The sequence below is a fragment of the Emydura macquarii genome, unplaced genomic scaffold (genome assembly GCF_026122565.2).
Source record: "Emydura macquarii macquarii isolate MOO-44397 ecotype Brisbane River unplaced genomic scaffold, CSIRO-AGI_Emac_v2 contig_1947, whole genome shotgun sequence".
NCBI classification, from domain to species: Eukaryota; Metazoa; Chordata; order Testudines; family Chelidae; genus Emydura; species Emydura macquarii.
In genome coordinates, this window is record NW_027132084.1 from 1,598,210 (window position 1) to 1,614,508 (window position 16,299).

The 16,299-nt window shown below is 49.0% G+C and overlaps 1 protein-coding gene across 4 annotated transcripts in view; it reads right to left on the reverse strand.

Moving 5' to 3' along the window:
* PTP4A3 (protein tyrosine phosphatase 4A3) overlaps positions 1-16,299 on the reverse strand; it is a 171,464-nt gene that overhangs the window by 37,579 nt on the left and 117,586 nt on the right. For 2 of the 4 annotated variants that reach the window (XM_067558336.1, XM_067558339.1), the window contains one exon: positions 1,041-1,792. In XM_067558336.1, the coding sequence (XP_067414437.1) occupies positions 1,041-1,145 (105 nt within the window). In that variant the 5' untranslated portion in view covers positions 1,146-1,792. Of the gene's footprint in view, positions 1-1,040; positions 1,826-11,476; positions 11,706-16,299 lie in introns of those variants that run through there. The other 2 variants (XM_067558338.1, XM_067558337.1) reach the window with 2 other exon arrangements.

The window sequence follows — 16,299 nt, forward strand, 5'->3', positions numbered from 1 at the left end:
CTAGTTCAAACAGCAATTAGTGGAGGGAAGTCCTATGGCCTGTGCTAGGCATGAGGTCAAAGCAGATGATCACACTGATCCCTTATCTGTGGCTAAGCGCTTCTGTCCGGAAAATAGGCCTCCAAACTGCTGTGAAGATGGTGCTGTGTATTATGAAGATTGAGCAGCTTAGTGGTGAGTACTCGCAACGGGGAAAGCAACCTCCATTTTCAGATCCAGATATTACAAGATGTGCTCCCCTCCTCGGCAAACAAAGAGCTAGGTGACAGGCTGCCCTGCGCTCAGAACTCGGGTCACTCAGAATGAGTCCCAAGGTACCGGGGGGAAAGGCTCTGGACTGACATACCGGCAAAGGAGGAGTGTTATGGCCTGTATTACAGCACCACCTCTCGGCACCAACTGAGCTGTGCTGAGAGGGCTGCACATACACGTGGGGCGGGGCTGGCAGAGCTGCCTAGAGGGCTGAATGCCCAATTCCCTTTACTTTTAAATCTCAGTCATAGAGTCCCTGCCCCAAAGACCCTACAATCCTAGCAGACAAGACAGACCATGGGTGAGAGCAGACAGCACAGTATTACTGCCCTCATTTTACAGATAGGGAGTTGAGGCACAAAGAGATTAAATGAACTGCCCAGGGGCACTTAGGTAGCTTGTGGCGGGGCCAGGAATTAAACCCAGATCTCCTGAGTCCAAGTCCAGCAATGTAACCACTAGCCCATCTTTTTACCCACAAAACAGGCAAAAGCAGTACAAGCTTCCTCTGTAGTTTACCAATGGGCTGCACTCAGACAAGGTGCAGCTAGCTTACTCCTCCTCCACTGAATCCCTTGGCTTCTCTGCTGAGAATGCCAATTATGGTGGTGTGCGCAATGTGGGCATTAGTTGATGGGAACCACATGGAGACCAGCAAATTCACTTCACAGAGGCCAGACGGATGGCCGTGCTGGCTGAAGCTAGATTTGAACTGGTGTCCCTAGGAGTTCAAACCTCTATAACATGCTACCAGCTCCCTGAACCACCCGCTCCCTTTGCCTCCTTACCTCTATGAAGGTGCTGAGTGTTGCATTGGTGGGGTTGTGGGTAATCAGGAACCTCATGTTTTTGTAGCAGACCTCCACTGGCGCAGGCCGATTCATACGGGCCATGGTGACGTGAGGGAGGGAGTGGGAAATAAAGAAAGAAGGGCGAGATGTACAAAGCCCTGGAGTTCCTTTGGGGGAAAAAAGTAATTTAAAAAACAAAACAAAACCCCAACACAAATGTTGTGCAAATATTCCCAGCTCTTGGGAGTGTGTTAGATCCCCCAACACACCAGAAAAACCAAAACCAAAAAAAAAAACCCCTGTGCTTGAAGCCAAATAAAAATAATAAAAAATAATAATCTCCCTTTGTAGTGTCAGTTTCCTGTGTGTGTGCAATCCAGAGCCACCGCCTTCCCTGCCTTCTGCGCCGTCCGGTTTCCTTGCTCTCCCCTCTAGGAAGGCCTCTGCCTTGGGGAACCTCCTGGCGTGCCGTTTCGCTGCGTCACGTTACCCCATCTGGATAGGTGGAATACTTAGGAGCAGCGACGGGGGCCCGGAGCGGATCAGGCTGTGGCAGCAGCCAGCAGAAGTCCCTTGGCTGCGAGAGCCATGCACGGGAGATTTGAATGGTTAAACCCAAGGGCACGGACCCAGGGGCAGGTGAGCCAGCAGAGACCCTTCCTCAGTGGACACAATGTTGTGCGTGGCAATACTCAAAGCTGCTCTCCGGCACCTCCATAAATCCACAGCCACTCAACGGCAGAGAGAGCCTGGAAGGGAGACACACACACAGGATGAAATCACTTTGGGGTTGGGATTCCAGTAAACAGAAAGCTAAGCCGGGCCACGTAGTGCAAAATTAGTAGGGGACACAGCTGCTGTGTCTGAAGCCAAAGCCTTTCCCACCCCTGCCTGGAGTGTCACGCTGCAGGAACGGTCACACACCGGGCCGCCTGAGGTGGATGTAATGAGATCAGACCAACGAACAGCGAATGCCAGCAACAGAAACCAGGCAGGCGAGCGGCGGAGCAGAGAGCTTGCGGCCAGGTCGCCTGGGCTGTATTCCCAGCTCTGCCCTTAGCTACGCAGGGAACCTTGGGGAAATCACCTGACTATTTTCTCTGCCTCCGTTTAGCGGCAGGTGTGCCCTCTGCCTGGATCGGGGGGTGCTCTGAGGTTGAGGGGCTATGATGTGCTTTTGTTGGCTAAAAGGTGTTAGAGGAACGCACGATACGCACTACGCGGCCCGTGCTGCTTCTTCAAATCCCCATCTCCGGCTATTGCGTCAGGCGGAGAAACTCGGGAATGGCTCGCCTTCTGGGAAGGCCCGTTTTCAGATACTGCTGGCCAGCTCCACATCTGTGCTACACCAGGGCCAGCCCCCGGCTGCCCGCCAGGGTGATGGGCAGCTGCGCCCTAGCACTGCTCGTCGGGATACCCCGCGGGATGAACCCACAGAGCTCAGCCAGGTACTTATCTGCTTGGAAAACAATCACCTCTGACCTGACCCCAGAGTGCAGGACAATGCAGAGGCTCACCCCTTCGCACAAAGGCTCCTTCCCTTCCCGAAGCCTGGCAGAGCAGGCCTGAGGGTGGGACTGGGAGGCGGGAGCTCAGAGGCCAAGGCCCTCCACTGGAAAAGCACTGCCCCGCCAACCCAGCTCTGCTCGACCGAGAGAGACGCCCAGCACCCAACACGTGGATCTGCAAAGCCCGAGCTCAGCTCTTGGGCCTGAAGCCCGGCCGTGCTCTGGGGAAGAAGAAAGGGGACCGTCTCCCTGTGGTTCACAGTCCCACACACGGGGGGGAACTGCCTCTCAGCCCCCTGGTGCTTCCCTCTGACTGGCAGACAGCTCACTGTGCAACACCTTGCAATTGCCTTCACAGAGGCAGGCGGAAACACGGGCACTATTGTCCAGGGCACTTGGCAATCTAGCAGCGGACGGGGAGCCAAGCACACTGCGAAGCTCTCCTATCAAACCGGGATTTGGTGTGACAAAGATCACAGCAAATCCTTGCCCTGGTTGGATTGTGCGGGCGTGGAGAGGGAGCTTCCAGTGCGGGGCCAGGTGTTCATCAGCTTAGCTTCAGATGGGCAAGGTGGTCACAGCAGGTTGTAGGCTGAAGTTAAACTGCCTTGCTTAGCTCTGAGAAACTCCCAGCGAGGCGCTTCCAGCCAGCTCTGTCTGAACGTGAAGGCTTCCTTATCAGACACACTGGCAGCTGCGCTCTTGTGCAAGCCATTTCTATTAAAAAACCTCAGACAGCTGCAGAGAAACGCAGCTGTCTGCTTTGCAGAGAAACAACAAACCAAGCCCCGAGTGGATCCATCCCACGCACCTTGGAAATGTGCAACAACCACTAGCTACACCTGAGAATGGGTTACTGGATCCTCCGGGGCGGGCGGGCAGAGGCGCCCTGGGGGCTTCACGAGGGGGTGGGCGGGAGTTTTAGGCCATCAGAGCGTGGCAGCAGGATTTCTTTAGGAGCTTCACCAGACCAGTGCCTGATAAGATAACCAACTACTGCTGTGCAGCTTCCCCCTGTAGGAGCACCAGCACAGGAAGGCAGCTGGTAGGAACTGTGACGCAGACCCTCCCCCTGGGGCCACACGATTTCTCACTTGTCTGATTTAAATTAAAGGGACAGAAATGAGGGTTATCCACTTCATTTGTGCTACTATTATCCCACTAATACCCCCCACCCCCACTTCAGTGCTCCAGCATACCTCCGTCCCACATGCTATGCCAGGAGCCCTCCACCCTGCAGCAGTCCATCCTTTACAGAGTCAGTACTGGAGCAGGATTTGAACGTGGGCTTCAGCACGCCATGACAGTATCACACGGGTCCTTTTAAAAGGCGTCTAGAAGCAACAGCTGCTTAGCGCTTTCCATAGACCCCGAAGCACTTTATGACACGGCATAAAGACAGACAGACACCCCGAGGCACGGAAAGAGATGTTCCAGGACGCTGCCGCCTGAACCATGCTATGATTGACCTAGTCCAGAGACGGATGCAGAGGTGTGATGCTCACACACATTATCTAACTTGCACTAAGTACACGAAGCGCTTCAAACCTGTTAGCTAGCGTGTGTTAAACCGTACCTGCTAACATCACACCTTTACCTCCTAGTCCAGACAGAGCCACAGGAACAATCCAGTCTCCCGACGCAGGGACCCTTGGTCACAGCAAAGGACAGCAGAAGAACCTACCCCGCTCCCTCTGAAGAGGCATCTAGTACCCCAGCCCCACGGTATCTAGGCTCTGCCGCCCCCTCCCCACAGATACAGCGCTGCACGGCTAGCCACCTCCATGACGGGTTTATTGCCTCCCTGAGGCTTAGGCCACAGGTCCTGGTGAACGCGCCAGGTCCTTCGGCCTGATCCGCTGCAGCAAATTCTAATGTCGCACCGAGGCTGCCCGTGTACCCAGAGGAGAAAGACAACGCAGCAGGGAAAGATGTCCAGGATTAAAGCACAGGGAAAACCCTGGATGAGGGTTTAGAGCTCCCGGGTGGGAAAAGATCTCACTGGGTGGATAATTTGAAGTCTGATTTTTAGACCTGCAGACTCCAGAGGTACCACCTGTAAGAGAGGGAGTCTCATTCACTTCTCAATTATACCTGCCTACAGAAGGACATTCAAAGCCTGAAGTTTTCTTCCAACTAGGTACATACATGGCCCTCACACTGTAGTATCTGAGGCCTCAATCACTGAGGGATTTTATCTTCACAACACGCCTGTGAGGGAGGAAGTATCTCAACTTTACACAGGGGGAAGGAAGGCAGAGAGGGTCTGTCTACACAGCAAACAAACCAAAAACAAAACCACATCTCACGGCAGTGAGACACCAAGCCAGGTCAAACTGACTCCAGCTTGTGCTACAGGGCTTAAAAAACAGCGGTGCAGACATTCCCGTCCGGAGCCCAGGCTCTGAAAGTGCGTGAAGGCTGGGCCTCAGAACCTGGCCTCCAGAATGACTGGGAACATCTGCATTGCTATATTTTAGCCCCATCACTAGAGCCCCATAAGCCCAGGTCAGTTGACCTCTGAGACTAACTGCTGTCAAGTTGTTTTTTTTTATTGCTGCGTAGACATACCCGGAGAGACTTGGTGACTGACTTACCCGAGGTCACAGGGGAAATCTGTGCAGGGCCAGGAACTGATCCCAGCTCCCCCGCCGACTCTCGGTCCAGCTCTTAGCTACTGCCCTCAGCCCTCCTGTTGGGATTTCCCTGCCCTTTGAGTGACTAAAACAGACAAACAACAAACACGCTCCGCTTGAAAGAGCAAGCCCGTGATTAGCCACAGTGTCTGCCTGAGATCTATCCCTGTTTTCAGTCAGCTCAACAGCGTTTTCACAATCGCAGACTCTGCAACACCACTGAAAGCGACAAGGACCTCAGACACAGGGAAAGCTGAAGAGTCCATTCTAACCACCGAGATGCCAAGGTGACCATCCTAGAAAGAGAGGAAGGATAAGGGACCCTGGGTTCAATTCCTGCCTCTGCCACGTTGCTAGTGTGACCGTAGACAAGTCAGTCACTTAACCTCTCCGTGCCTCAGTTCCACATCTGTACAATGGGGATAACAGCCCTACCCTGCCTCATGGGATATTGTGAGGATAAAGACATTAGCAATTCTGAAAAGTTCCAGCGGGGTAGCCGCGTTAGTCTGTATACAGCAAAAACAATGACAGTCCTGTAGCACTTTAAAGACTAACAAATTTCCGCGGGCACAAGCTTTCGTGGGCTGCAACCCGCTTCGTCAGATGCACGAAGACGCATCTGCAGATGTAGATGCATCTGACGAAGTGGGTCACAGCCCACGAAAGCTTGTGCCCGCAGAAATTTGTTAGTCTTTAAAGTGATACAGGACTGTCGTTGTTTTAGCAATTCTGAGGCACTCATATTACGAGGTCCAAGAAACCAAGACAGAGAGATGAATGTGCTGGTTGGTCCAGGTGAAATGTCTCCTTACACGGCCCAAAAGCCTCATCAATTACAAGAAGCCTGAAAAACGGCAGCGTTTCAGAATGGAGCCTGGATGGTCACAGAGGCCTGCGCAGAAGTGGCTGGCACCGACAGGATCAACAAAGATAGATTTCTCATCCCAGCCGTGCTGTCTCCAAGCTCCAGGAGCCAACAGTACTGCACTCCTGTCACTCAGCCAGGAACGGGAGATTTGATAGGGTCTGCAGATCACCCCCCGGAAGGGAGATTCCTCTGCCAGATGGAGGGTGGCCCTGCCATGGCAGGGTTGAGAAATTAAGGGTCTAACTGGGATGCATTGGATGCCCCTCTCTCTGCCCAAATTAAAGCAAACTAGAGGAGGGCCTCTGTGACAACACTGATTCCCCTTTGGATTCTCTCCTGTTTGAGTCTGAGGAGTGCAATTAATAAATGCTACTTAATAAAAATAAGCGTCTTCCCTCCCTTCTACTTTGTTCTGTGTTTGAGCAGCACCTAGCGTCATGGGGTCCTGGCCCTTGACTAGGGCTCCTACATAGTACAACATCACAAATGAACAATTACTTATGCGCCTCCCACCCCGATACACCATCTCCTGGTGGAGAGAGCACCGGGATTTAGCTGGATATAAGTTGCACACTGCCTGGTTTCCTTCTACTGGAAATACTGTATTCCATTCCAAAACCAAACAAAACTAAGGCCAACTTAGCTGACTCTATATGATCCAGTTAGTTAAGGTGCTAGCCTGGGACTTGAGAGACCTGGGGTTTAATTCTGTGCTCTGCCACAGACTGTGTGTGTGTGTGACCTTGGGCAAGTCACTTAGTCCCTCTGTGCCTCAGTTTCCTCATCTGAAAAGTGGGGGGCTAATAGCACAGCCTTACCACACACAGGGGTACTGTGAGGATAAACACATTAAAGACTGTGAGGTGCTCAGACGCTATGATAGATAGATAATGTCTCCTCACCCCATCCCCCAGCTCTGGTTGATTGAAGCCAGCTAGATAGAGCAGTCTGGGCCGTAAAGAGCCACTTCTGTGTGTTTCCAGAGGAGACTATAAAACACAGAAGTGAAAAGTGCACAATGCGCTCGTTGAGTGCCATGTACTTCTGCTTCAAGATGGTCTGGGCAGGTTTAGCCTGCGTTCAGGGGGCAGCTCACAATTGGACAGCTAAGCAGCATAGGTAGGGAAAGCTGTGGGGGAAAGAAAATAGACATAACCAAGGAGGAAGAGGGTGTATTTCAGCTGGCAGCTGATTTTGTAAGGCACCGAAGTGCAAGTTTGCTGGAAGCTGGTTTGTAACAGTCTGCTAACAAAAAGCTGGAGAGGGAGGAGGGAGCGAGTAATCTCTGCCTGGATTTACAGGATAGGCAGGAGATTAAACACAACCAACATGCAATCTAAAGAGAGGTCATTACAAAGTATCAGCGGCGCTAGCGAAGAGAGCCATGGCAGAAAAGCAGCTCGCACTCACCCCTTATTTATGGCTTGGAAAGCTGGAAGTGAACACTTTGAAAAAGTGCAGTCAACAGCCGGTGCAGCGCCACGTCCCTGCACAGAACATGGGCTAGAAAACTAATCACTGCTCGGTGCAGTCCCCTACTGCCCAAGACAGAAGGGAAACGGTTAAAAGCAGATACAAGGCGAACACTTGCGTTTATCTTCCCCCGACAACGAACTGACACATTGCTAAGACAGAGGAGCTGCCCCAAGCGCCACTTTAGGAATACAAACATGGAACTTTCCCCTCCAAGTGCAAGTGCCATCTGCCACAATTAAAGCTGATCTCAGCCAGCAATCGCTGAGAAAAACCCTTCAGCATCAAGATATTTTGCTGTTAACACTCGATAAGGAAACATTTGAGATTAGGGGCTTTACAGCCGTGTCTAGCTAGGTTTCCAAGCAACGGCATGCAATTTATTACACACGCACACCCGGAACAAAAGAGTAGCAGAAATTTCTATCCGTATCTTACCTTTAAGTTGCTAGTATCCAAGCAAACACAACACAGTAGGGCAGGAGAAACCACATGCTATTTCTGTCCTGAATAACTCACTCCGCTTGTAAGCAGTCAATCTGCCCTAAGCGGCCACATGACACTGACACCGCTCAATGGTTAATGTCAAACAAATTCACCTCTAATACCCATAGGTCAACTAAGCCTTTCCCGCTCTCTTTTTTTGGTTCGTCAGTCCATGCCTGTTCCTGAAGAATGAAACCAGAGGTGCATTCCACTCAGAAACCTCCTGAGGTGCTGGAAAGCTATTAATAAAACTATTAGTACACGAGAGGACGAGGGAGAGCACAGAGAGTGTCCTGGTGTGTGCAAATAAGTAACCAGCAGCAATGTGAAACATCAAGGCTGTAAGAAGGGGCATGAGGAATATGCTAAAGATGAACATCCCCAATAGCCATCCTGGGGAAGGGAGAGTGCAAGGCAAATTATAACGAGCCTTTCCCTATGAAAGCTTAGCTGGCTCTGGTGCACGTGCGTGCGTGCACACACGGTGTGGATGCAGGTGGGTTAAAGAACAGGAGCTGATCAGAGCTCCAGAATCACTGCTGACACATATAGCAGCGCCACACACCCAGGTCTTGGGGTGCAGGGTAAGAGGTGGCACATGACAAGTGTCCACCGGTATTCCAAAGGTGTAAAATGGATGGGGCAGTACATGGGAGTATATCGAGCCAGAATAGGAGATTAAGGAAAGGAAACATGGAGCTAAAAATCCCTTCCAAGGGGGAAATTTCAGGCTGTGGAAGAGTCTTCCAAGGGAATAGATAGAAGTGCCAGGGACCTGTTGAGTTAGACTCATTTTAAAGGGAGAGAATTTGGATCATTTTCCAGGCAGGCTTTGGAGTAGCTCCCTCCCGGGAGGGAGGATTTTCTTGTGCATTTCACAGTGAAACACATTGTTAAAAATGAGCCACGTTCAGCTGCCCCTCATTCAAGCCACTGCTGCTCAGCAGTGAAACTAGACAGAGCACCCTGTGAATACACTGCAGGGAAGAACTGTGGACGGGTCAGGAGAGTGTGAACGTGGGAGAAACGGGGGAGCTGCCTCATTTCTATGACTTGAGGACATCCCGCATGTGGTCTACAAGCCGCCTGGCTGAAAGAGACGCTCCCCACCTGATCACCCCACTCAGCGCTGGCAGGAACCCCCCCGACTCTTGTTTGGAAACTCACACCTTCACCAGGTCACAGGCTGCTTAGCGCTGCCCGGTCAGATACTCAAAATAGCACATAAGCACATAAGTAAACAGAGCTGGGAGGCGGCTGAGGACAGAAACGTCTTGGTTTGGTTCTCTTGTTGTAGAGACAGCACAAAAAGCAACTGGAGCTGTCAGAATGCTCCGCGGCACACCTGAGAGAGGAGGCGACCATCAGAGGCTTAACCAAGTCCGTGCCGTCCTCTACCTTTTACACTACAGGCGGGACAGCGCTAACACCGCCTTGTCCGGCGTACCCAGCTGTTTTCTTTCCATTTAGTGGGTGCCTCTGAAAATCGCTGACAAACACCCACCAAGGGGGTAAAGACGGAGGGAGAGGGTGATGGGCCATCCAACTGTGTCACCTTAGGGAAGAGCCTAAAAGCAATTCCTGTTGCCGCTGGAGCTATGTACCCGCTGTTGTTAGAATTATGCTGCACCTGAAGACTGCAAGCAAAGTCAGGGCCCCACTGTGTTACGCACAGTATAAACCACATAGTAACGGCCCATTTTCTGCCTGCAGCGACGACAGTGTAAGGGGACAAGATGAAGGGTGGGGAGAAAGGAAATATGATCCTCCTCATTTTACCGAGGGGGAACCCAAGCATGGAAAGATTCAGGGCCCAGACTGTCAAGGCGATGAACACTTCTGAAAATCTGGCCCCGAGCTCTCTTGACAAAACTGGACAGTCAGATCTCTCGTGTCCTAACCCAGTGCCTGTACCACAAGCCAATCCCTCCTCTCCTACCTAGACTCTGTGTCCACTCAGTCAGGGCCAAGTTTTCTAATTAACGGCCTGACTCCAGGTCCCCAGAGTCAAACGTAGGGCCCTCGTTTCAGCAACCATCTTTTGCAAACTGCTGCAGATCTCCACAGCCGTAAGCATCCTAGCTGTGCTCCCCAATGCTCTAAGCACGCACCGGACCAGCAAGTCTCAAGAGGACAGAAAAATAAACTGACATCGAGATACAGCAGATTTTCCTTCTCCTTCCACCTCTGCTCTCACAGCTCGTCCAGCTTTCCCAGTGTAATGACACTCCGTGAGAAGATCCTTGCCCACCCCTAAAAACCCTCTGACAGGCTTTATACCTTGACATGGGGCAATGTGGACCAATAAAATGGTTTCATGCGCATGAAGCCCGTGGCACATTCAAGCACTGCACAAATACCAACTGATAACTCAGGACACCACTCCAATGAGATGGGGAAAGATTTACCTCTCTGTGAAATGGGGATAACAGGCTGAGGTTAACTGACTAGCCAATTTCCACACAGCGAGTCAGAGGCAGCGCTGAGATTGGAACCCCGACCCCTAACTGCTGCTGCCGTCCAACGGGCCACGTGGCTTCTCTGACCACTCTCCACAAAACCTCACTGGAAATTTGGTTTCCTGCCTGGGAAACTTAGTTTGTGTGAATTCCTTTGTGCTAATGTAAGGCTGTTGGGGGTTTTACCCTCCCAGGGCAGTACGTGGAAATCAGACAAGGCCAAGCAGATACCACGCTCCGTGAGAACTGTCAGCTGCCCAAAGCATGCCAGCACAATTAATGATCCCACATTGGAACTTATCACTGTCCAGCGTGAAATCAGAATATATGTGCATGCTGGGCTCTGAGCAATGTAAAAGGGGAGCTGAGAACATACTGCATTTGCACTGGTGATGCCTGAAAGGGCACCCAGGGACTTAAATTAAAAACAAAAAACAACAAATCAGCGCTCCATGCGTAACGAGAACTCTATCTCCTTGTACTATATAAAGGGCAGCCTGGAAAGAGACGCTATGCCCTCAATTCACAGTCTTGGAGCTCTCCACGGAGATGGCTTCCCCTCTAAAATGTCTAGGTCCCCTGACAGGTTTCAGAACGACAATCTAGCCCATGCACCTCCAACAGATACCGGGGGGACCGATCACGCTGCAGAAACACTGAGAACTCCTCCGTAAATGTAGATGACTCAAGTCAGTCAGCTTGTCTGTCTAGAAGTCTGAGTAAATCAGCCGTGTTTTCCAGGGACCACTAGCAGATTGCTTCGGGGGTTACGGCTTCAGTCAGAAAGAGAAGCAACTCCCCTCATGTTTTCCCACCAGAACCTACCGTCAGAATCTTAACCACTGCATGGTGTGTTCCCCACAGCACCGGTGGGGCTCAGCAATGTTGAATTTCTAAGGAAGGCGTCTCTCTACTGCCTGGAGCTCCGAGCATCAAGAGGCGTCTTTTCCCGCTCTCACTGCAGCGAGCTCAGTGCCTGGAAACGCTTCTGAAATCTTACCCACAGCAAGGACGGGAGCATGCCAGCCCTGGGTGTCAGGATGACAAAGTCTTCCTTGCGCTGGAAGGGAGGAGGTGAACACGGTCCCCTGCAGCCAAAGTGCTTAAATATTCTATTCTTCTCCTTTTAAAACTTTCCCGGAGGAAGCAACCTGATGAGAAGCAGACCCCACTGTCCTCTCGGGAAGCGAAGTAGCTGAGTATCACGTTTCTGAGGGCTATTTATAACGCGCCACATCACACAGGCTTGCCCAAATCACCACAGTCAGGATGCAGCAGCTTGGACGGGGTTGTTTTGAAAGGAGTATCCGGTGAAAGCCCCTCTGCACTTCAGATAAGCACTGGGGCACTTCTCTTTCACTGCGGACACCTGCTTTCTATATTTAAAACCCTGCATCTGTTGAATACATTCAGCTTGGCCATAAACAAAGCTGTAAAAAGCTACAAAGGTTGTTTTTTCGGGGGAATGGGAGGGGGCAGAAGGCAGTAGTACACACAGTGAGACAAGCTGGACATTTCCACTAGCTCCCTGCTCCTAGAAAAAGAAGAGAAACATATAGAGCCTTTTTTGGTCACTGCATCGGGGGAAAAAAAAGAAGCTAGTAGCTGGCCACCATGGCAAAAGAATCTTGACTATTAATGGGCAAGGAACTGTTATTAATGGCTGTTAAAATCATGAGTCTTCTTCCTCCTGTTAATAGATTGATTATTATTTGCATCATACTAGTGTCCAGACACCACAACTTTGTCAGGGCCACATCGTGCTAGGTGCTGTACATATGCATAGTAAAAAAAAATAGTCCCCTGCACCAAAAACTTTACAGCTTGGATTTTTAAAAGGAGCTGAAAGCATGTTAAGTGCTGAAATTCCAGGGAAATTCAATGAGATTTGGACCCTTACTCCCTCGGACTCCCTTGAACAAGCAGGGAGAGGACAGGCTGGCAGGAATTCAGGTATGGTTTTTGCAGAGTTTTGCTGCATTTGCAAAGTCTGTAGGGGGTGCGTGTGTGTTACTAGAAGCTGCAATGACAGCTGACCACCTGTCTCCCTATTATCAGCTGGCAGTGTTCCATAGGCATCGCAGTAGAAACAAGTCTTAAGGAGGGATCTGAAGGAGGATCACTCAGTGATCAAACTATTAACTGGGTCAAATCCAGATTTCAGTCACATTGAAAGCTATAGAAACAGCGTGAGCCGAATCATTTCCCCCACACTGCACAGGTTGACTATAGAAGTGCTAGTTGTACCATGAGAGCATTTGGTGCTTTCACCCTACCTGACTATAAATAGAGTTTCTCTAGAGTTGAGCTCACAACAACCAGGTCCAGCTGCTCTTTTTTTGGACTAGGAACTACAGTGCCGCACGTGTTTAGCACACATTCTCTCTGTGCTGGAACAGCTCCAATGCACAACTAGAATGAAGCTAAGTTTCAAATAGGCAAAGGATAGTCTCATAACGAAAGCACAGGACTGGGACTCAGTTCAACATGGGAACTGCTAGACTGGATTCACGGTCCAGTATCTGTCTCTGACAGTGGCCAGAATCACATGCTGCAGAGAAAGGTACAAGATTGGGATAATCTGATCATCACATAGGTGGTCTCTTAATCCCGAACAGTTAGAGATTGGTTTAAACCCCGAAGCATGAGGTCGAATATCCTTTCCAAAATGGATGTTCACATTAAATGTAACAACTCTGGCTTCTGTTATCCATGTCAATATCTAGGCCCTTTTTAAATCTTGCTATGATTTTGGCATGACCAACATCCTGTGGCAGTGAGTTCCACGGAGTATTTCCTTGGATTGGTTTTCGCTCTCCCACTTTTTCATTTTACTGATCACCCTTCGTACTTGTGTTACAAGCCAGAGAATGGAAGTTCCCAGTTTACCTTCCCTACACGGCTGATTCTATATAATCATGCCCCTTCTTATCAATCCACCCTCTATGGGAAGCAATACCAATCTTTTCCATCTCTCTTCATATAAGAGCTTTTTCTTCCCCTCTATCCCTTTCACCACCAATGTTCCATTCCTGTTTCTGCCACAAGCTTTCTGGTCAAGACACTTCTCTTCTGTCTGAGTTTTCTCATCTGTAAAATGGGGATATCATGGTCCTACTTCAAAGGGAGGTGTTGAGGCTAACTTCAAGTTTGGAATGCACTTTGAGACCCTTGGATTCAAGGAGCCATAGAAGGACAAAGATTACTATTAGATCTGCTGATCCTTTGGTTAGTGTTACTTTATTTTTTTTTTTTTAAATGATCGTGACTGTGAGATTCGGACACTGCATTTACCACAAGGCCACACCTCATCCTTGAGACACACTTATCAGAGAACAACATTCCGGTTCACAGCATGTCGTCACATAGATGAGACACATCACCAAGAACTGGGGATTCTTAAAATGCATAGCAACGTGGAGTAAATTACCAGTAAGGGCTGACTTCTATGATCCACCACTAATAACTGTTACGAACTGTTACATGCCACACCTGTATAGCACCAAAACTCCACGAGAGCATAGTTGAGCACAGACTTAATGGTATTCTGTGAGTCCTTCGCTGTTTTCATTCCACATCTCTTTACTGTGTGATCATCAATTTCTAAAACTCTGGCCTTTACCTGTTGCAAAATCCAAAGACAGAAAGCGATAGAATTACAAGAGATAGCAGCAGTTTCTCATCGGAAAGTTTCATTCTGAGAGCCACTGATTGGACACTGCAGCATGGAAATCTACATAAGTCTTTCATTGGAGTTTTTACATCACTACAAATGGAGCCTCAATATACATAGAAGCCAGGACTTGTGGGTGACCAAGGCTAAAAAAAGATTCTGAGTTACACTAGTAAAGTGTAAATTAATACATACACCTAGTAAAAATGAAAGCCAGTGCCACCACCAGCACGAACTAAAATGAGACGAACACTTTTCCCGTGGCTATTTTCTCCCAATCTCCACTGGTCTGCATGTCATGGTTTCACATATACTGGGATGGGAAACAGACATTTGCAAATGTAGCTGAATTTTTCTTCATGTTATACAGTCCCAGGTAATGAGATTTACATTGGTTTGAAGATTGAGACTTGTTACTGTCAGGGTTGAATCTATTGAAGTTTAAATGATGCTCACTCATTTTCAAAGTATCTTTAATTTTTGCATACGCACCTAGAAACAGATGTGCTTCAAAATTTAAATATATTCAGCCAGGAATTACTAGGAATCTCAGATTCCCACCAGCATTTACACTAGCAATTCTTCTCATCTTTTGCAGAATATGCACTAACAGACCATAAAAATCATGTCATTTGATTACCTTCCTTACAATGCACATCAGTGTATTAATTGAGTGCCACAGGTTTATTCAGCACTTTAAAGACCCATGAAAAGACAAGGAGACGCTCACAATCTAAACACACCAATCTTGTTTGTGATAGTTTCAGAGGCTGTTCCCTGAACAACTTTTAGAACTAGAAATAATGTTAAATGTTTCGACTTTTGAAATGTTTAGTAGCCAGCTCTCAGATTGCATGCGTTATTGCAACACTAGTGCCTCAAGAGATTTCACCAAAATTATAGCAGGATGAGAAAGAACTAAGCTGAAAAAGAATGCCATGAGTTATATCATCTGATCTATCACGACCTAGCTGTGTTCAAAGCATTTTGGCACACCAACCTCAATACTTTCAAGACCGCCAAAGTCTTCCAAAGAAAGGTCCTGAATGAGCAATCAGTAAGAAACCACTGAAATCCCTGACAGCTCTCTTAAAGCATTCCACCCCCAGCTCAATATGGCAAAGACACAACTCCGACACTTAAATAATAATCAGAAGCTATTTTGGACTTTTATCCCAAACATTAAGACCTGCAATAGACTGAGGGAGCAGAAACCTGCATTCCACATAGGAAACAATTTCTTCTTTTTAAGTCTCCACAGGATCCAGCCCTTGCTCCAGAAAAGCTGCCAGTTCCCAGTCTTTATTTACTCCCTCCAGAGAGTGCTTTGCTGCAAAAGGATGATCCGTTTGTTGACAAAGTGTTAAGTAGCGTGCTCCACATAAATCTCCCTATTTATTATCAAGGCTGCATGTACATTCATCAACCACTGCCAAGCACTTAGCAGCTGCTGCATTCCCCTTCAGTGTCACCACACTACCAGCGTTTATCCTTGGGCTTCACAAAGTGCTTTGAAAAGCTTTTATGTACAACCCGCAACAGCGACTGTACATAAAACTAGGGTTACGCTGCTTTCTGTTCAGAGCAGTGTGGCCTAGTGGCTAGAGCATTGGCTTGGCACTCAGGAGATCTGGGTTCTAGTCCCAGCTCTACTGTTGGCCTTCTCGATGACCTGGGGTTCAGCATGTCACTTCTGTGCCTCAGTTTCTCCATCTGTAAAATGGAGCTACGATACCGATTTCCTTTGTAATGCCCTCTGAGATCTACTGATGATACGTGCTATGTAAAGAGCTAACTATGATTATTAGTTCTACTTTTAGGTTTGCCAATCACCATAGAAACTCCGGGTTGCTATGCTATAGATGCATCTTGGCCTGCGTCTGAAGTAATACTTTGCAATGACATACCACCATCCAGTTAAGCATGCCACATCACTTTACAAGCATTAGGATAGCATCTCACAGGGGCAGATAAACACGCACATTTTACGTGGAGGGGGAGAGGTTAAGGCCCTGATTTGCAAAGCAATGAGCATCTGCAGCTCCCGTTAAGCTCGGGGAGAGCTGTGGGTACTCTGTCACTGCAAATTGAGCCAGTAATTCAGACACAACTTCAACAAGCCCAGTTTGCCATGTCTGGCCCACGGCCAT